The 21955-nt window shown below is 38.1% G+C and overlaps 1 protein-coding gene across 2 annotated transcripts in view; it reads right to left on the reverse strand.

The window, feature by feature from the left end:
* Nucleotides 1–21955, reverse strand: part of vldlr (very low density lipoprotein receptor) — a 98359-nt gene that overhangs the window by 33905 nt on the left and 42499 nt on the right. For both annotated transcript variants that reach the window (XM_041810892.1, XM_041810893.1), the window contains exons 5-13: nt 19908–20116; nt 16897–17059; nt 13816–13938; nt 11721–11843; nt 8572–8691; nt 5008–5133; nt 1981–2152; nt 1284–1508; nt 1079–1197 (exon numbers count right to left, since the gene is read on the reverse strand). In XM_041810892.1, coding sequence (XP_041666826.1) covers nt 1079–1197; nt 1284–1508; nt 1981–2152; nt 5008–5133; nt 8572–8691; nt 11721–11843; nt 13816–13938; nt 16897–17059; nt 19908–20116 — 1380 coding nt within the window. The remainder of the gene's footprint in view (nt 1–1078; nt 1198–1283; nt 1509–1980; nt 2153–5007; nt 5134–8571; nt 8692–11720; nt 11844–13815; nt 13939–16896; nt 17060–19907; nt 20117–21955) is intronic.

Raw genomic sequence — 21955 nt, forward strand, 5'->3', positions numbered from 1 at the left:
AGAGCAAAGCCCCATGCATGTCCATATTGCTGGGTTTTGTTATTTTGGTTTGGTCTGTAGTCTGATGGCAGCCAGTTATTAAAGTTCTTGTTTTTCCTTAGTTTATTTTGTATTAGGAGAGGATGAGGGGATCCTATGGCCCAATGCTGGGTTGGCTTTCCCAAGCTTCCCACCATTTGTTCAGTTTGGCTGGCCCTTTTGTTCTTTGAGTTTGAATTAACACTTTCTTCAATGAAGTTTGGATTTTACGTTTCAACCTAAAACACTGTGTGGTCTCCTTTATTTGTTTCTGGTCTCTTTTTGTTTGTGCTTCGGTTGTTTGGTTTAAGAGGCCATAACAATAATCCTTCAAATGCCCAGACCACGAGACCAAACACCTGATCTTTGTACCAGCAATTACACCGTGGCAATTGTAGTACATCTTGTATGAGACATTATCAAGGGAGTCATGTTGTTGCCATCCTTGTACAAGCTGGTCTTCTTTTTTTAGTATTTCATTTGGCTTGAGACTAACATGTTGAATATTTACAATTTGGGGCTCTGTATCATCAAGAGCTGTAAAATAATTGTACTGACACCACACACTTGAGGATTATTTGGACAAATAATGAGCGGCAACGTTGTAACTGATTATTCAGTTGGTGCTTGCTGTACTTCCTTCTCCTTTCAGGTAGCTTCCCAGCGAGCTTTAGTTTGTCCCGTGTGACAATTCACAAGTTGCAAGTATTAAACATATTTGCAATTTTAATCAGTTTGGCTACAATGTTCTTACAAGCAGATAAAATCACTCTTAACATTCCTCAAACAACAGGAAAATCTGGCAAGATACACCCTCAAGAAATCAGTACTTTCCTTAGTTTTATCAGAAAGGAGGACTTTGGCAAAAAATGACCTAATTATCTTACACTTTTCGACTTACTTTACATTTAAAGGTTAAAATTATACCAAAGAACAAATACAGAAAAGCAGAGGAGGACTGGAGCAGATTTCAGCAATAAAGTGAAACAAGCAGTGATCATGGGGCTATACAGACAACAAGCAATAAGTTCTTCAATTATGTGTTTGTGTGTTTTCTTACCCAGGGTGATCCCATTTGGCCACTGGATGTCTGAAGCCACCAGAACCTGCCTGTTCACTCCGTTCATACCAGATTTCTCAATCTTTGCTGGCTCGCCCCAGTCAGACCAGTAAAGAAACCTGCAAGAGCATAAAACAGATTACTTAATGTTTGCTGAGAGGTGAAGATGCTTTTGACTGGGATGAAGCCGTGTCTTTCCACCTACCCAGACAGTGGATCCACAGCGATGGAAGCTGGTTCTTTGAGGTCTCTGTTGAACAGGACTTTCTGCTTGGTTCCATTGAAGTTGGCGACAGAAATGGTTTTGGTACCCAGATCAGACCAGTACAAGCTCTTATAGATCCAGTCTACAGCAACTCCCACAGGTGTCTGGACATTATCGATCACTTTGTTGTGTGTGCTGACATCCCCTCGCTTATCCAACACGGTGCTGCCAGGAAACACAGGATGAAGAAAATCTAACCACAGAAACCACGGTTTCACTATCAAATATTCTTCCAAGAATACTCAAAGTCAAACATCAGTTCACTGAATGTTCACATTTGTTAAAACAATGGAGGGAAAAATATGGACAAAAATCATGTCTCAAAACATCTAAAAGTCCGGCATTGATTGGGTTTTAGGGCCTGTGTCCACAGCTGCCACATTTTTGCACTGGCTGCTACTTCCCAAAGTTTAATGACTCTGCTCTTTACTACTATCCTCTTCAAATACAGGTTTATGACCTAATGAGGGAAAAAGATGTTAAAAAGTGACGCTAATGACAGAGGATGTCTCTTCATTTCAGACTAATAATTGGTTGCACTCGTCCAGGATGCAGCCCAATTTTAGATAAAAATAGGTAGCTCATCTTATAAAGTAGATTTTGCAGTATGTGTGGCTGCTTGGTGCAGGAAGCTCACCTGTAAATGGCCTTCTGACCCAGGTCAGCCCAGAAGATCATCTGCTGGTCAAAGTCCGCATCTAGAGCGACAGTGTTCCTCTGCTGCTCCACGATCTGAGTGTACTCCTTCCTCTCCAGGCCCAGACGACGGATGTCACGGCGGTTAGTGAAGATCAGGCAGGGCTCCTTACCTAGAAACAGAACAAACAAGTTCTGGTCTCAGCTGTACAAGATGTTTTTCGGTCCATGTGTTTCACACATACCCAGAATACAGGGCCGATATGTCTGTAATCAGAATTTTCTATTCTTTAATATCGGCTACTTTGGGCATTTTGACACATTTTGTCCAAAGGTAGGATTCATATTTTATGTAGGCATTCAAAAGGGCCCTTTCACAGTGTTTTTTCTTTCAACATTGGGGTGCTGGTGTTTTTTTTTTTTTTTTTTTTTTTTTTTTTTTGGGGGTCCACAGATGCAGTATAAAAAGCACTGTGATGTTCTTTGTTAACAAGCAACACAATGCAAGTCTTTTACAGCAGAAAAGTGCACACAGCATGTGACCACTAGACAACAGGATGACATCTGCATCTAACAATTACAACTCAAAATCATCCCCTCTGAATCTTTGTTACTATTTATGTCTACAAGTTTAAAAAACAAGCCTAACAGTTCGATAACAGTTTTGTTTTAGCAATAAATTTGCTTCTTTTTTCAAGATTAATTTGTCTTTTTATGCTTTTACTATAGGGAAGTTCAGTTAATAAAGTTGGAAACAGGGATGAGAAGGAGATATGGGGATGACATGCAAAAAGGAGTCAGATTAAATGGTAGACAACCTCATTGCTATGCCTTGTGCACCCCATAAATGTGCATCCTTTCAATGGATCATGTGACAAATGCCTGGTCCTATTCAGTTTTATCAAGCCATATTTAGTTGTAATTGCTGCCCCAGTCCACTGTAGTAAAATGTATAGTTACAGTTAATGCACATAATAATAATAATAATAATTTGTAATAATAATAGTAGTAATACCCTGTATTAAAAGTTTTGCCAGAAACTACTAAAAGCCTGTGTTTCCTCCTGACTGTTATTTTTTACAATGCTTGGAGTGTCTGATTTCTCCCTGTGTACCGTTCAGCCAGAAATTGTACCGTAAAGTTCCTTTCAGATTCTTTCACCATACCTCAACTTCTGTGATATTCAACCTTCCCCTGAACAACTTGAGGCTATACATCTTATGTCTTCACCTTCACAGCTGTTTTCCCTGAGCTGATTCTTGTTGGCATTGCTTCTAAAATCAGCCACATCTCCATCATGTCACCGTCAGGTTAATTATTCCTGTAATGTGTGTCATGCCAGTGTTTCTCAAACTCAGTTGGGTTTCAGATTCAAAGGCAAGATTTTTCCACCACATCAAAATGTAATTTCCCTTTGTCATAACTTCAAGCTAGTTTTGCTAGTGTAGCTTAGAAAAATCATGACTTTAATTCACCAAATTTCTGACCATGGCTGTAATAATTATCTAACTTTGAAGCTTCTTCCTGCAGAACATTGCAATGCAGCAAATTAATGCTTTAAAAAACCCTATCCTGAGGCTGCTCATGGTCTCAAGGACATTTTTGTTAATTTGGCCATTTTTCAAAGCAGCACTGCAAATTAAGTTGCCAGTTCAGTAACTTCACCCTTCTGAAAGTACAGCAACTTCATCAGCAGCTAAAATGAAGGTCAAACACTCAGGTCTGTTGGAAACTGTTGCATCGTCTATCTGCTTTGAAACTGGAGGACAAAATATCAAAGACCTTCTTGTTTTGACAAAATAGCCTTTGATGAACATAAAGCTTAATCTCTACCATTTAACAGCTAGAGTCACACCAGTCTTTAGTTGTTGAAGCCAACACATCACTCTGTAACAGAGTTCATTTGTTTTGTTTATAGCTATAGTGTACAACAAACTGCAATGTTAATGGCAGTGAGAGTATGACTGATGCTACATATTGCCATGATGCAGCAAATAAACAGAGGGTGAGATAAAACAGAGAAAATTTGAGAAAAACAGCAAATAAAAAGCTGTTTCTGCATGAACTGGATGATGAAAACATAACAGATCAGCTGTGCTCCTTTTCTAGTCAGTGTATTTTAAACCCAGCAGAGTATTATTTTGAAATGAGAAATTCAAAATTAAGATATAAGCTGTTTCTCCAAGTACCAATTTAGAAAACAGGAAAGAAAACAAGTTAGTGGCCCTTTCAGGCAGTTTGATATTATATTGAGAATCAGAAGAGAAAATGAGAAATGAAAAACAACTTGCTTTTCATTGTCTTTATTGTTTTAGACTATTTGAAGGGTTTTTGCCTTTATTCAAACAGAACAAATAAGGGAAATATTTTCTGAAGAGAGACAGGAAATATGGGTAGAGAGCAGGGGAAGACATTCACTAACGGCATCAAGGCTGAGATTAAATCTCATGACCAGCAGATAAAGGGCTCTGGACTCCATTTATGTGCGCCTGTTCAACCAAATGAGCTTAACCATTGCCTCACTCTCATTTTATTGTAATGTTCAAATAAGAAAAGGAACTAAAAAAAATCAGATCGCTGTTTTATTTTCAAGACCATTTTTGATTCTCAATATATCCAACAATGTGAAAGGAACTTTTTTCCCTGTGTTTTGCATTCCTGTTTGTTAAATGCTAACTGGTAAATAGTTTCTTTCTCAATTTTTGATTTCTTATCTCAAAACAAAGATCCACTGACCAGAAAATACACTGAACTTTTCTCCACTAGCTTGATGTATGAATGTGGATTGACACATTTTGGCAGCGGCATCCATTGAAAACCAACTCTGCATTTGGGCAGAGTAGAGTGGAGTTCAACCTCTGGCATGCACCTGGGACAGACCACTGACTGTGCTGTGAACTGCAAAGGTTGACTAGACATGGGCTGATTTACTCCAGAGTTCTTCAGGAGCAGATTCACAGAAGGTCCATGTGGAATTTGAAGGTAAGGTTGTGAGCTGCAGTTGTATTACAGGCAGGTGCTTACTTACCAACAGCCTTGCAGACTCCGGTGGTCGGATCCATCTGGTAGCCATTGTGGCACTCACATTTGTATCCTCCCTTTAGGTTGATGCAGATCTGACTGCAGATGCCGGGGTTTAGGCACTCGTTGATGTCTGCAGAAAAAACAAAAAAAGGGGAAAAGCATGAGAAAGACAACACAGCTGGTAAGTGACATGTTTGATTCATCAACTTTCTGAATGATTCAATTTATGCAATCACACATTTGTACAAGGTTTTTTTTCCCCACATTTTGCAAACACTCCATGAGGCTTGTTGCACAAGATTGTACACTAATGGGTGTTTCTGAAATTTCTGCTGGTATTTTGCCAAAACACTCTACAGCAACAAGCGGCTCTCGTCAGAATTCAGAACAAGTAAATAAACATTTTCAGGAGTTTAGTGTGCATTTTACTCTTGGGAGCAGATTACTTGCCTCTGTACAACCGCTGGGGTTCATTCCAGATGGGATTACACATTTCTCAGCATACACAGCAGTGTTTGAGGCCAAGATTGGCTCAATAACAAAACTGTGTCAGATCAGCCAATCACATTACACAGCGATCCCCTCAGAGGCCAACAGTGCACAATAAGAACATGTTCCACTCATAAGGGAATTAAACCCAGCTACAACAGCGGCCTACAGTACGTCTGACCCAGCCGGCTTGATTACAGATTTCTAAGAAACTAAAATAGCAACACATCTTGAGTCTCTTAGTCTCCTCTGTGTTGATGTTTTCTGCGCTCAAAGAGAAAAATAACCCGACAGGGACTCTGTTATAATTAAATTTGTACTTTTTGAAGCCAACACTTTTGTCTGATCTACTTTTCAAACAGCTCAGGTTTATTACTGCCAAGAAACAAAAGCATGTTGGTGAACGACATCTAAACTTAACTAGAATACAAGAAATTTTGGATATAGCTGCTCTTTCCCACTGTTCTTTGATTGATGGAGCATCATGTAGCTGCCAGGGGTCTCTTTTTAGTCAGCATTGACAGTATTTTTAGATCTGTCAACTTATTTGTTTAGAAAGAAATGTTCTTGCGTCTTTTTTTGATCAGGTCTATAAAAATGAAGTCCTGATTCATTAGTCAGGTCAATGAAAGGGCAACTCAAGAATCTCAAGAACTGCTTCCTTAAAGCTTATGTATGGAGTTTTAAACTTTCAGTGAAAGTGACAGGAATTAGTACTAATGTCTCCTATTGGCCTAAAAATTAAAAAAGGAATAAAAATAAAATATTACATTCAGTTGTTTTCAGTTACAAAAAACTGCTGCCAAAATAATTATGTTTTTGTCCCTCAAAGTATTCATACAAGGTATGGTGTGAAATTGATGTTTTTAAATTCCTATTTTGTAAAATGAATTCTTACACAATAGAGGGTTTGTTCTGACAACACTGTAAGCGTGACATGACTGAGCAGCTGGGCTGCTAAACACAACTGTCTGCTCAATGAGGAGTGGGTGAAAACATGAGAAAAACAGACTCATTTCCACTTAAACTGGGGATATTTAGACTCAACAGAGATCCATACTGTTTTCTGGACTGGGGACATTTATATGTGGGTTTCCTGACATTTATGTGGACCTGATTTAAATTACATGAAGTACAGCCTGAAGGTACATGAGCCTGGTTCATCAATGATTGATTTGAAATAAGTTAATGTCAGTTTTTGGTAAATATGAAGCTTAAGATCAGTTGTTTTCTCTGTATTGTAGTGATTCATTTTCTTCATTTTACTTGAGGTAATCTGAGAAACGATCGCCCTGTGGTTGTTACATCTGTTAGCAAAACTTTCAAGTGTGTTTTAAAACTAGATCAATCTATTTCAGCTGTCTAATGCTGGCCTTACACCTAATAACTTTTCAAATGACTTCAAAGTCACAGACAAAAATTCAAAGTCAGAGCAAAATCATGAGAGTCTTGCTAAAGTTGCAGCACGCTCCGGTGATCTCAGTCATTAGGTGTGAGGTGGTCATAAATATTTTCAAGGTAAAAGCCTGATCAGTTTGTTTCTGTTGTGAGACAACTCGTATTTTCATGAGTAATTCTATTCTGACTGTGTCTGGGATAGTTCTTCCATTGTTGCATTAACTTGCAAAGTTGTTTGCATTTTTTTCTCAAAAGGAATCTTATTCTAGTTGTGTAGTTCGTGACCCCCAGTCTTTGCAAAATCTTAGTCTATGATTAAAACGTTGTGACTTTTAAAAGTTTTAGCAAAGTCCCCGGGTGTAAAGCCAGCCTTACTTGATTGTAACTCAACTGTTATATTATGTCCTATGAGTATTTATGAGTATATATGGTTTCAGTATGTATTAGGCAGTACACCAGTTTATAGTTTTGGACACTACTTTGAAGCATGCAGCCAAAATACACTGCTTTGTTAAATAAGAGTTTTCACAGCCAAGGTTTGATGAAGATACGTCTGGTTCTAACAGACAAATGTCTATTATCTTGAGACATGTGTCCAAACTTGGGTGTCATTTTATCTTCAATGTATCATTGATAATAAATACTGTCAAAAGATTAGACACAAAGACTAACATGAGCCCCTCCCCCTTTAGCTAAAAGCGGTAATAGTGAGATAAAAAATTGAAAGCATCTCTTTTAAGTCAACAGAACCAAAGATCTACAGTAAATGTCAATATTTGAAATTTGAATACCCACATAGCCAATCATAATTCATTAGCTCTTTAAAAGCATCTTATAGCTCAAACATTCTCATATTTAAACAAGTCTTTAGGCCAGGTGAACTAGCATAAATAAAATAAAATAAGCTTTTCAGTGACAAAGCTGTTCTTCTGACACTATACAGACATTTTTATGCAGGCTATTTCATTCCATTTAACCACACAGTAATACACCAAGTCATCTACCTGATCTACCTTATATCGCCAGTTTTGGATTGTCACTCTTACATAAGTATTTCTAAGACAAGTTGGCTCTTGGGTAAAATCCATGTGGGTACCACTGAGCTAGAGGGTTAACATGCATTGCATTCATGCCAAAGTAAAGTGCACAGTATGCATGAAATGTGCAGAGCTGTGAGTTTGTCCATGTCTTCACCATTCAAAGTACAACCAGTTGGCTGATGCTAACTTGTTAATGGTCGATTGCATGAAGGTCCATAGTAATAACAAGCTGAAAGGGAACTACTGACACCTACCATAGCAAAGGCGGTCAATAACCCAGTTCTTCTGCTATGCATGTACACTGGAACAAGGACAGCAGTCCAGTTAAGCAGCTTAATTAGGCTACATTTGTAGCTTGACTTCACTATGTAAAAACACACTTTTTAATGGTGCAAAATATTCTTCATCAGAAAACCCCTTTATATAGTAAAGGAACAGAACAATATCAGCAAAGAGAGAAGTGGTACTACTTTGTCTACAGAGGTTGCAAAACTAGAAAAAGAGCAAAAGGACCTCACAGAAGCTTCAAAACAGAAGTGCTAGCCTGAAAAGTGATACAGTGCTTTGACAAACTTCAAGATTTCAGATGCCTATTTTCTATCAACTATGACTCTAATATTAGAGTAAATAAGGTAACCCACCACCGCAGGTCTTGTGGTCGATGAGCTGGAGTCCAGGTGTGCAGTCACACTCAAAGCCGATCACCATGTCTTTGCAAATGTGAGAGCAGCCGCCGTTGTTCAGTAGACACTCGTTTAGATCTGAAAGACGAGAAGGAAACTGACAGTTATACAAGCAAGAGAAACGAATGGTACATGCATTTTAATCATATTGCACTCAATCTGTTCAAAGCTATAACATTTTCTAAGATCTGAGATCTTTGGCTTCATCTACGCATCAGAAGTCGAGACAGAGAGCAGCAAAAGAGAGATGATATAAGATCACAGTAGGGGTTGGAGCAGAGGCTCCTGAGGATGTCGTACTTACAGATCAACACGAATACTTCACACTGAAATTAGGCTTTCCATTTTGGTGAGCATGATTTAATCTTTAAGTTAAACTGCTATGGTCTGACTGAGAGGCGTAAGACATTCATGATATGTTTTTAAGCTACAGGGCTTTGTCATGTTCACTTCACCTTGTTACTGGAATTACTAGCAAGTGTGAAATTTGATATACACAGAGAGCACGACTAACAAGTTGTCTCCATTCATCAGTAAATTCAAGCTGATTTAAAGTCTTAATTTCTGCCTGTCACTTAGAATGGGACCAAAGACTCTCACAGGACTCTTATTTTGACGATTTGAACTTCTTAACCCATTTATTCAGTAATTACAAAAAGCTATCACCATAGATCAGGTTTGTGATGTTTGTTACAGCCACACATCCCTATATTTCCTCAGATAAATTTACCCAGGCCTTAAGGCATGTATACAAAACTTGAAAAGGGCAGTTTAAATCTTCACTCTGACAGAAGATACTACAGCTCAGGCAGAAATTAGGACTCCATGCATTAAATATGACGAGTTATAAAATCTTTCAGTTGCACCGGCTATTCGTCAGTTCTTTCCTCAGATAGGGTGAAAATTTTAACTCTAGAGGCTGTTTAACTACTAAGTTAGTTTCCAATCCTGAGTAAATATAAAAAATTCGGGTTAAAAACATCATTACTACTTCAAACAGGGGTTCCACATCTGTAATATCTGCTTCTGTGTGAAACTCATTAAGATCCCATTGAACAGTTTTCTGTCATTAAAACGACTCCAAATTAAAGTTTTAACTTTAACAGTCAACCTTATAAAATATATTTGGTTTAAAATCATACTACCCTTATCTTCTGTATTCATTTTGACTGAAATCCCCTGCCAGTATAAATTAAATATTGTGCATTTAAATAAAATATTGTTGTCTCAAAATTGCATGTGTAGCAGAATATTTACATTTGGCAGATTTACGCCAACCCTAGAAGCATGTGGTTCAATTGCTTCAATAGCTTTATTTTTTGTCATTTCTGCAGTTACTTCAAATTAGATCATATGTAAATGAAGAAGAATATGAAGCTTAAAACTTCATATTCTTATAAAAAAGGAAAGAAAGTCAACAATGCAGTCACTGAACCAATAAATGAAACAGGATTACCAAGCTTGCCCTTTGTGAAAAGTTTAATCATGAAAAATAACATAATATTGACGTGATTTCAGCATTCTTTGATCCATTTAAATGACTGTATAAACACAACATGCCAATATTTTCTCTGTGTGAAGTAGCACAGCTCAGACCTGCACGTTTAGTATTCTGCTTGAGGAAAGAATCATCACTCCTGGTTGGGTTCTTTGATCCATGAAAGAGAATTATTTAGATGCACTTTTCGTTCTCACACGCTGTACTGAATTCAAGCTGCATGGCACGGTATTTATACTACAAATACACGTATTATCAGCGTAAATCAATGTGCATGGAGACAAAGGTCACTCATGGACTTTCACAGAAATTTGTTTCCCTGACTTCTACAAAGTGACCTGGCCTGTGAAATCCAAATGCTGGAGCATCTTTCCTGCATTCAGGACAGAAGAGCGATCCTGGGAATTGAAGCTTTCTGGTTCAGTCTTTGATTCTGGTTCAGACTTTTTCATGATACTGACATTTAGAGCTGAAAGCAGAGCAAGTGCCCCAAGACTGTTACACAAGTGACATTTGCAGAAAGATACTTTTTTCCCATTTACAAGATCCTTCATATTTACACTGATTCAAGTACAAATATGCAAATGTACCACACTCAAACATGCTGATTTATCCTTGTGTGTTTTGATACTAGTGGAAAGGCTGCTGCAATACTTCAGTCATCTTCAGCATCATTTATTTGTCTTGAACAAATCCATGCTTTCCTGTAACTGCAGACAGTTATTGCCTCATTTCTGTGGACTTTACTTAAACAGCCATATTTCTTACCATGATAAAAAGAAATCCATTAACCGATATGTGAAAAGCACTGGCACTGAACCTGGCCATCTTATTGTGACTTCAAGACTCCAGGAAGCTGCTAAGAGTCTTGCTTTTGCCAAAAAAAATAGTTATGTTTACTGGGCAAATGGGAAGTGTACAGCAATAATCAGAGATTATAAGGTACACAGTTTGTTTTTTTCACTAAAAATATAATCATTGATTTCAAATTAAAACAAGCAGACCTCTGGGGCTGAAAGATGAAGCTAATATGAATGTTTCAAAACCCACAGTTCAATAAATGTTAACCTGAGGCTTGAAGCAAGTGAGTTATTCTCAAAATTTGGTCTCCAGAGGTCTCCTCCACAGATGGGTATTTTATATGAATCACAAGCTGTGTAGTCGATGCCTTTTTGCAGAGTTGATCATGCAAATAATTGTCAGAAGTTTATTTATAGCACCCTCCAAGAACAGATTTGACAAAGTGTCATAAAAGCAGTAAAACAAATAGAGAATCCAAGAAGACTGCACCAACTTTTGGAGGAAAAAAAGCATGTTATTTATGTGAGAGCACTAAAAACTAAAAACTTACTTTAACGCCAGGTAAAAAGTGACACCTGGTAATCAAATAAAACACATAAATAAAAGTTAGGGTTAAGTTAAAAGTTTCATGCTGCATTTTCATTCTGCACCCTCCTAACCAAGCATTTAAAGATCATTCTGAAAAATGATTACATTTAAACAATCTCTCTTGTAGCCCATCTGCAGTACGCCAGGAGCCAACCGTGTGTGGCAAGCCCACACTTTGGGAAGCACTGGACAAAAATATTTATTTAAGATGTACACTCACTGCATTCCTTGATGGGTTCGTCGCTCCAGTCCGGACAGTCTCGGGCTTTGTTGCAAACTTTACTCATCTCGATACACTCCCCACTGCGACACTTGAATTTCTCTGGACCGTTACACTGGGTCACTATGGAAAAATACAAAGGCTGGTTAATATTTTTACACTCCACGTTCTTTAGACTAAGCCTACAATACCATCCTTACAAAGAACCCAGTTATTGCCAAGCTTTCACAATGTTTTGTGAGCCTAAACCAGGGATGTCCAACTCAAGGCCCGGGGGCCAAATCCGGCTGGTGGTTCCCGGCCAGCCAGATCATATCATATTTTTATCATAACTGGCTCACTGGTATGAGGTGTGCGGATTTCCTCTCATATAGAAATGTAACCTTAACCTTGATGAATTAAATTATACTTGTTAAGTTAAAAAAATGTAAAAAAAAAAGTAAAGAGTAAAATAATTAGATAAAATTTTAAGAATGTGGCAAAAAATGTTCATATGTGTTTTCATTTCATATTATCAATTTTGCATTTCACAATTAAGAAGTAAACTTATGATTTTGACTTTTTATTTCAAAATGCATCTGGTTTGTCCAATGTAATTGTGATGTCCACATCAAATAATAAATAAAAAAATAATAATAATTTTGACCTTTAGGATCAACATCCTTAAATTTAAAGTCATTTTTTTTACCTTTTTTCAAACTTATTTTGAATTTTATCTTGCTTTGACTTTTAATCCTATTTTTTAACCTTTTAGACTCAAATTTTAAAATTTTAACTCATTGTGAATTTTATCTAATATTTTGACCTTTAATACATAAGATTTTAATTTCTAATTCATATATTTGCCTTTAGAAAAGGCTTCTTGCCTTTGAACTTTGTGTTTTGACCTTATGAAGTAATAGGTTTGACTTTTCGTCTCAGATTCTGAGCCTTTAAACTTGACTTTTTGACTTTTTTTTTTAAATATCAAAATCAATTATCTTTAGTGCTAAAATTTTTTTCCCCCATGATTTATCACTGCTGAAAATGAGATCGACAGTTTATGGTTCAATGTTGACCCTGTTAGGCTCTTAGGTTAGACCTATATTTAGAATCTCAGCCCTGGCCTAAACTGATAGCCTTTAAGATTTCTCTGCTTTTATAGACTTTTAAAGTGGCAGCTGTGAAAGGAGAAAGATTCTCCTCTACTGTAAAAAATACCAGTATATAAATCACTGAGGCTAAGCTCTGGCTCAGACATTTCTGGTTTCAGGGATTTAAATAGCCTTGCAGGTGCTATTTAAGGGTCCAGCGGGACAAAAGACTCAACAATGTTTGAGGAGATGGAAAATAAATGCTTGGTGCCGAAGCGCCATGTAGTGTTTAATTGTAGCCAAGTTTCTTTTACCCTCCAGGCCTTTTCACGGTCATCTGACTAAATGCTACAAATGTTGGTGAGCCTGTGTGAACTGAAGCCTCAGCTTTAATGTTAATAGCTGACAGGAGTGACACCTGGTGTGGTCTCTAGCTGCTGTAGCCTATCTGCTTCAAGGTTCAACATGTTGTGAGTTAAGAGATACTTTTCTGCATACCTTGGTTTTAATGAGTCGTTATTGAGTTATTGTTACCTTTCCGTCATCTCAAACCAGTCTAGTCATTCTCCTTTGACCTCTGCCATCAACAAGGCCAAACCTCTGTCAACCCTGGAGATGGCTGTGCAGGGAAATCTGTCTACATGCCTAAATGTATTGGTCTCTTCCATGTGATTTGCTGGATAGATTTTTGTATTAAAACACAGCTTAACAGGTGTACCTAATTAAGTGATCAGTGAGTGTTTATCTTCTGTGTCAGCTCATAAATCTATAACAAAGCACTAAAGCAGCCTTAAGTAGTCCATTGAAGAAGTAAATTCATTATGAAACAGCAGTCTAAACACATTAAGCCCAGTTTTGTTTTTTTCCTTTTTAAAAACATCTAAATCCACTGCTTAAACAGAAACAGAACAGCTCAAACATAATCACACAACAAAAGCAGATGCTTCTTGAACTAATAATGCCCTCAAGCGACTCAAAATAAACATTTGTAAAGCTCCAATGCACACACAGAGATCACATACTGTTTTTGCAGCTGACTTCGTCTGATCCGTCGCTGCAGTCTCTGAGGCCGTTACACTGTCTGCTACCCAGGATGCAGCTTCCATCATCACATTTGAACTGATCCGGTCCACAGGTACGAACCGCTGCAAAAGTGACGCACAATGAAAAATATACAGCTTAATCAAACATGTAGGAGAAGATTACATTTATCACCAACAGATGGGTATAAAAGATTATCATGGAACAAGAACAATCAATTAATCAAATTGTAATTCATCAATTCATCAATTCTGATCTTATAAAAGTTGACTGCAGTGTGAACAGGCAAAAAAAAAGAAAAATCAGATCTGAGAAAAGATTAGAATTGAGCATTAAGGCCTGCAGAGGGAACACAGCCTAATTGTTTAATTTTCTAGTAAGTTGAATGCATTTGTTCATGTCTGAAGAACTGTGCAGCCCTAGTCTGAAAAAAAAAACACCTTCAAATGAAGACATTGTGGAGACACTGAGAGCTGCAACCTCATTACTGCTTGAACTGACTCAGAGATAACTGGACAGGTGGATAAGTGAAGATTTTTCATCAAGTAATTAACACCAAATGGAATTAGAGTGAGCCATGTGACGATCGCTGCTCAAGCTTGTGAGTTTTTTTTAACAAAAATATCAACAGCTGCTTCTCTTCAGATGAAGGTTTTAAATGAATGCAGACTTTTGATTTTAAAAAATCAGAATGTATTAATACAAATATGCATTTCTATTTAAAAAAATCTTATTCAAAACGACTATTTGGGAATCAAATGAAGTCTACCAGGTGCTTTTTTATGATCCTGACTTTAAGATTTATCGTTTAATGAGTGCTGCTCTGCTACATGAACGTGGTCTGAAACCATGACTTAGAGCTAGGAGACAGCTTTGAAGTGCTTATTCTGTCAGATACACTGTTTAACACTGATATAGATGGAGAAATGTGCAGGAGTGCATGTACAAAATGACTCACTGACATCCATTGATTCCCGGTAAATATGACAGCTTTTACCCTTTTCAGGAGTTCATGTTTAGTCACTTTCTGTGTGTGAGTAACCCAGTCAAGTTTTACGATAAAGACAATAGACTTTTTATCTGTTAAATGTTAACTGTTAAGTTATGCTTAAACTTTGTAATTTTTTACCACCTTAGGTAAAGTACCCCCTAGCCTTCTATTGGGATAAAAACTTGAATTTATTTTTCCTGAGAAAATCAGGAACTTCTGGTAGATCAAATTCAGGGCATTAGCTTAATCACATGGGAAAAAAATATAATTTTGTGGGGGGTAATCATGTTTTTATTTGAAAAGGTGGTTTCATAAAATAAACAGTACCCTGAAATTTTTCACAATAGTACCTTTTTTAGTTTTTGTGAATCTATGCACAAGAGCTTATAGTTTTAAGCTACTGGGCTTATGTGGATCCACTCACTACCAGTACAGTCAGTCCATTTATACTTCCAAGACTACCCATTCCTCGGACAGTCAGCTTATATTTATATACACACTAGTGACCTGAATCTGATGTTTAGTAGATCTGTCAAAAATATGTTTGACTAAGCTACATTGCAGTGCATGCTTCCTTTTCTGCTGTTAAAATATTAAATCTTTCAACTATTTACACAAGAATTACAGGAGTTTGGAACAATGATATTATTCGATGGGGGAGAGTGAGTAGAGTAATCTGGTGGAGTTGTAAAATCTGCCTGGTGTGAGAATTTCAATCCACATATTTCGAATTTGATAGATCCTTGTTTCTGCATCGGAAAAAAATAATTTGCTGTGGAAAGATAAACATTTGAAGGAAATAGTGCAAAAGTGAATGTTTGATAATGACAAGAGGTTGTTGTTCTTGACTCTTCCAGTGGAGTAAGTGGAGCAGTGGTGTCCTTATTTTACATCACTGTGAAAGCAGGAAGGTGCTACAGTGAGCAGCATCCAGCTGCTTCCCTGCTATGGTAGCTTAAATGCTGCACACTTAAATACATCATAATCAATTATCCCATTTAGATCAGGTGCAACATGCATGTATATGCCTTTAAGACTGAATGAGACATTGGCAAGCTTCTACCCTTCAGACCCGATGCAAAGTGGGTACTAAAATACCAGCTTGAAGGAGGATGGGATGAGAAATACTTTTGATTCATTCTCTTAGAGCAAAAAATGTGGATAACAAGGGTTTTAAGTTGAGCGGTGACAAATGGCTCACAACTTCAGTGAGTGTCATGACATAGAAGCCAACAACAGCAGTATTTTACAACTCAAATTAGTTGAAAACCACAAAATTTCTGCAGTGGCCGGGGTTATGATGTGTTTGTGGACCTGCTAGCCTAGGCTAAGAGGATGAGGGACATGCTTGAAGAGGAGGATGCAAAGGATTTGGATTTAATGATGGTTCAATTTTATAAAAAATTCATAAACTTGAAGGCAAAGGGAGTTTATTAGAGTTAAAGTTAAGGGTTTAAGCATTTAATTGTTTGTTTTTTATGTCCATCTTCAACTGAGACGAAGAAATAAGAGATTTTAGTAAGAAAATGTGCCATTTTTCAGAAATCCCTTAGGTGTTAGGTAATTCTCAAACAATATCTGGGAGGATGTTTTAGTGCTGCAGTATTTTATCCACAATGATAAACACAATACTGGCCAATACAGAGGTCACAATTATAAGTAATGATTTACTAAGTTAAGGGACATTTCTTATAATACTTTCACATTAAAAAGAACATATACTCTAAAATGCAAGCTGAGAATGTGTTTTTTTGGGTAAGTATTACTGTTGATCATGTTTTTTTCAATAGTTGGCAGGCCAAAAAAATAATGGTTAATTTATTATTAACTCTGCAATTAACTCTGCAGCTCAGTTAGAAATGAATCAAAGTAAAATGTGCTTGGTTCAGGCCAATTTAAACATTTTCTGAAAAGGCCCATGGTGTATTCTTAAATCAAACTGATATTAGTCATAAACCTATCCATCACTGACTCACTCCTCTTGAGTTTGTTGAGTGTTAGCCTGAACTGAAGGTGATAAGACTCATCATCAAGAATAAAAATCCTGGTATAACAGCTCGTGTTTACGTACGACAGTTAGCTTCATCGCTGCCATCCTTGCAGTCAGGGTCACCATCACACCTCCATTTCTTGTGAATGCACTCTCCCGAGCGACACTGCATCTCACTGGACGAACACTTGGCCGGGGGCGTCGGGTGACGGCCGCAGCGGGACGGTGACTCATCCGACTGATCCTGGAGGAGACAGAGATCAGATGTTTCAGAGACAGAGGAGGAAAAATCTGATCAAGCCTAGCCTGAAAAACCACAATTAGGATTTAACTCTCCTAGATTTATTGAGTCTGATGGAGGAACAGATGCTATTTGTAATTTAATAGATTGTACGATCATAAAAACAAGATAAGTCACGATGCAACAAACACTCAGTGGCAGTTTTTACATTTGTAGTTAAGCAGCTTTCATCAACACTTTCTCTCTTGTAGCCTGAAACTCAACTTTACTAGACTTTTAAAGACAGGGCAACAGATGGCATTAGTTAGTAGATACTGATAAACTTAATAAAATCTGAGAGTTTGAAAGAAAAAACCCAATCAAGGACTAAGGATGGGTTTGATATTATCCAGTAGGACTTTTTAAATTAATGGTACACTTTTATAGATCCATTGAGACCGCCTCATAAGGAAGCTTTAGTGAGCAGTGATCAAGATAACAATTTCTAGCCAAGGCTTGCTTTTATGTGTGTTGTTTACAGCCCAGCTTCTTAGTTATTAACAGAGACACTCAGACATCATTAATCATGTTTAAATAATATTTCAATCAACAGTCTGTCATCTCAACATGTAATCTACATGTGTGGAGGATCATTGGTGTTCAATATTCTCACAGTACGAACCCTAACAGGTTAAAAACACATTTAAACTTACCTGTTTTACATGATGCGCAAGTTAATTGGTAGTTGATGATTATTTGGGGTGCTAAAGTAGTTTGATTTTTTATAACCTTGCAGAGTGACCATGCAATTGGTCAGAGAAAAATATTTACAGCTGATTTTTAACCATTTAAAAGTACAACTAACATTATATCACACTCCTAGATCCTGTCTGATAAGAGTTTTGATTATTATTTCTAAAATTACCTCTGAACTAGGGAGGAAAAGAGAGGGCATATATGCCAGTACTTACAGAGGGGAAATATCCCAAAAATGTGACAGAGTTTAAAACTATTAAAGGACTTTATAAAGCATCAGACACTTGTAGGGGCTTCCTGGTTTTGCACATATATCATCCACCGCAGGAAAGAGCTAATTGACAGAATTGTAAAACTGACATTCCAGCCTGCCCACTCGTTTTGACTGACAGCTGATGAGGGGGACGCTGAGGGGAGAAATGACAGGGCAGAGAGCTTTTAGGACTCCGATACGGCAAATGATTACCTCTTTAATTAGAATTTAGACCAGACACTGACAGAATGGGATCAGGAGGAGCAACGGAAGAGTTTCTCACACTTTCATCATCTCACAAAGTGCCTGACTCATGTGGGAGCAGATTAATGGGGTGTGAGAAAGAGTGAGCACCATTCAAACTGACGCAGGCACGGCTGGGTGTGAGAGAGCGAATAACAATGGCCTTCCAACTGAACACAGCAATTTAAATATTAGTGGGTGTGAGCGTTTGCATCGATGTTCCTCCGAGGCCGTCACAGTGATAACCACACAGCTTATTAACAGGTAGGCAGAAAAACGCACACTCAGTGGAACTTGTTCTGCCATGTGTGAAAAATGTGCCAGGAGTGTCAAAGACGGTGTGTTAGTGTGTGAGCGTGCATGTGTGTGGTGAAGGTGGGTCAATAGCGATAACCTGTCTGTGTCTATGCATGAGTGGTTGATTCATAACAGCAAGTTCATTAACGTGAACTGAAATCTACATGGAAGTGAAGATTGAGTGAGAAGGTGCCCTGCCTGTATAAGTATCCTCAAAATAGTCTGAAAATCCTGACCAGAAATGATCTTTGCTCTCATTTAAATTTGATAGATTATGTCATAAGATTTATGACATAAATAAGAGCTCAAACTTCATGTTTTGTGCCACATGGCCTTCTCACTAACCTAAACGGCACAGACTCTTTCATATACCCACTGAATGGATATATTTGACAGTCATCTGGAAAACCTCCCATACAAAACATCTGGGAAGGGCAGGACTTTCCAGAAAGGTACTCCAAAGGTAGTAGGATGAAAGGTTGGTCCGTCACATATGGGCCAATTAAAGCAACAAGACGTACAGCAGTTTATGAACAGTGGAGTTAGTTGGTGGCTAAAACTCATGCCAATGCCAGTCAGGAGGAGTGCAAAAACATCCTCTCTTTTGGTTGCCTTGTTCTAATACAGAAGTGAGGTCCAGTTCAGATAAACTTCTACTATACTACAGCAACATCCAAGCTTATTGCCATACATGGGCTGGGTTATCCAATAAGCATTATGGGCATGGACTCAGCAAGACGCTGAGAGAAAAAAAGTTTAAATGGACCGTACGTTGGGACAGAGCCCTGCATGGGACTGCTAATACACTACCTGCCCATTCCCCCTCAATTCCTGACCGTAAAAGCCTGCTCCTGCAGTGCGTGTCATCCTCTCCTACCTGCCTCGTAACATGTGATCCAATCCCTCCCGAATTCTGTCCATAAACATAAAGCACAGACTGACAGACGAAGTGTTCTATTAAAGATATTATTACATGTTGCGTTCACTTAAGCACTGCACTCGACAAATTCCTTTTCTCTGTCTCTTCTCATCAAAGTTTTCTCACCGAATGAAACAGCCCAGAGTAATCTGGCTGACAATAACAGCCAGGCTAGGTTGGCTCACATCTGCTTTATCTACATATGACGGGTTGGGTTTCATTGGTGTGGAGCCATGTTTCCAACTGAGTGACCCTGTCCTCCAAAGTTACAAATAAACTAAATGTATTACAAGTACCATTGGTAAAGGAGGACAAGGTAAAACTAAACATTTGGCATCCTGGCCCAGAGATAGCAGAAGAAGCAGAAAGAGAAGCCATATTTGTTGTGTTTCCCTCTCTCTTACCTGGCAGTCAACATCGTCGTCACACACCCAGCTGGCTGGGATACATGATGAGTTCCCACACTGGAACTCACTGGGACTGCAGGAAGACGGAGCACAGTCCACCTCATCTGAGCCGTCGCCACAGTCGTCCTCACCATTACACACAAAGTTTTTGGAGATGCAGCGACCGCTTGCACATGTGAACTCATTGGGAGCGCAGGTCACGTTACCTGGAGGTGGTTAGGAAGAAGGAGAAAATATGAGTGCTGTGAAAGGGTAAACAGCTCAGCCACTACAGGCACAAGGTCAAACAGGCCATTTCATAACACCATTTATCATCTTATAAATGGCTTTCTCATCTGGAAACTGATCCTGTCATTATATCTTTTCACATTTACAATAAAAGCCTTTAACTGCTGCTGCTGCTCACTGGCAGGATTGTAAATCATGTAACCTATGTGTTTGTGCATGCATGTGCATCATTCTGCAAATGATAAGCATCCTCAGACTACAGAATATTCACCCTGTAACCTACAAGAGGTCAAAGGCAGCACAGAGATGGATTTCTGTTGTCCTGAACTCTTCTGTGAATAAAACCTTATCATACCAAGTGTTCTGTTGTTTCTGTACATATTCAGACCATGTCTGGATATACAATGGCTGCTGGAGGCTCATTTAACAGCTACATGGGGTTTAAGGTCAGTGCCTTAAAATGTGCGTCACACAGCAGCGCAATAAAACATCCTGCAACACAGAGGTCAAGGACAACCTGAGCACAGCTTTAAAGTGAGCTAACAAGAGGGTTATTAATACATATCTCCTGCTTGTAAACAAAACATTTCCAAGATTAACAGTTAGCATCTTGACGCAGGGAAATCACTACAAACAAGTGTGACCTGCTACATTATCAGTCAAATCTGCAATATAAGTGTGCACATTCAATTTTTTACCTTATTTGCCATTGGTTAATCCCTAATAGAAGCATTGTCATAACTTCTATTTGGCTGAATTGTTTCTTTTTACTTTATCTTCCATTTTTAACCACTTTTACTTAGATTGGCAGATTTCCCTGTTCATTTAAAATGTTTAAAGCATGTCCAGCTAAAAAAACACCTCAGATTGCTCAATCAGAAACTGAAAACCAACGCCAGGTTGAGAAAATGTGTCAAAGGATGGAAAAAAGAAAACATCTGAAAAATCATCCAGTCAACTTCAAACTGCAGTTTTTTTCTGGTAGAATCACCAATGGTGTTTACCAAATGATGTTAAGGTGTCTCTTCTTGAATTTGCAATCTAAGACTGTTTAAGACTTTTCAAGGATCCGCAGGAACCCTCTTTATCCAGAGCATATCCTCCTCTTAAATCCAGATTGATAAATGCCGATGTGTGTGGAAATGACCAGACAGCTAGTTTTCTGCTGTATGCACGTTTGATACATGAGGGACAGTGTCAGTTACACAATATGGTATTCTGTACTTTCACTTGAGGAAATGCTTTTCAGCCAGAACTTGCAGAATTAAAATATATAACCTCTACCTTAAGGCTAAGGTTGGGCTCTCTAGAGGCTTTAGTCCTTCAGGCAGGATCAAGTTCAAGCCTGACCATGGCTACTTCTCTGCATTTCACTCCTTAGTCTCTGTTCCAAATTTCCTATGCTATCCACTGTCCTATCCAAAGGTATAAAGCCCAAAATTACCAACACCAGAATCAACATGACAAAATAAATCAGAGTTAAACATATGCCATCTGGTCGGCCATATGTTTGAGGACTCTCTTTGAATGTATGCTGCTTGCACAAAAAACACATCATCTTAGAAATTACAGCTCAAAGTTTTCTGCATCTATATCAGAATGATGAAAACACCTTCTGATCCACATTGTGCCCATGTCCTTGTTGCATTCACACCAGTTTTCTATTTTTTGTTTGAGGTTGACTCTGCACAGGATGAATCAGACAAAAGGATGAGCAGCTGCAAAGACAATCACTGAGTCTGCAGTGATTCACTGACATTCATCCAGTAAATGAATAAGGAACCATCTAAAGGAAGGGGAAGCCTTCCCAAAATGCA

The sequence above is a fragment of the Cheilinus undulatus genome, linkage group 17, assembly GCF_018320785.1.
Source record: "Cheilinus undulatus linkage group 17, ASM1832078v1, whole genome shotgun sequence".
In the NCBI taxonomy this organism is placed as follows: Eukaryota; Metazoa; Chordata; class Actinopteri; order Labriformes; family Labridae; genus Cheilinus; species Cheilinus undulatus.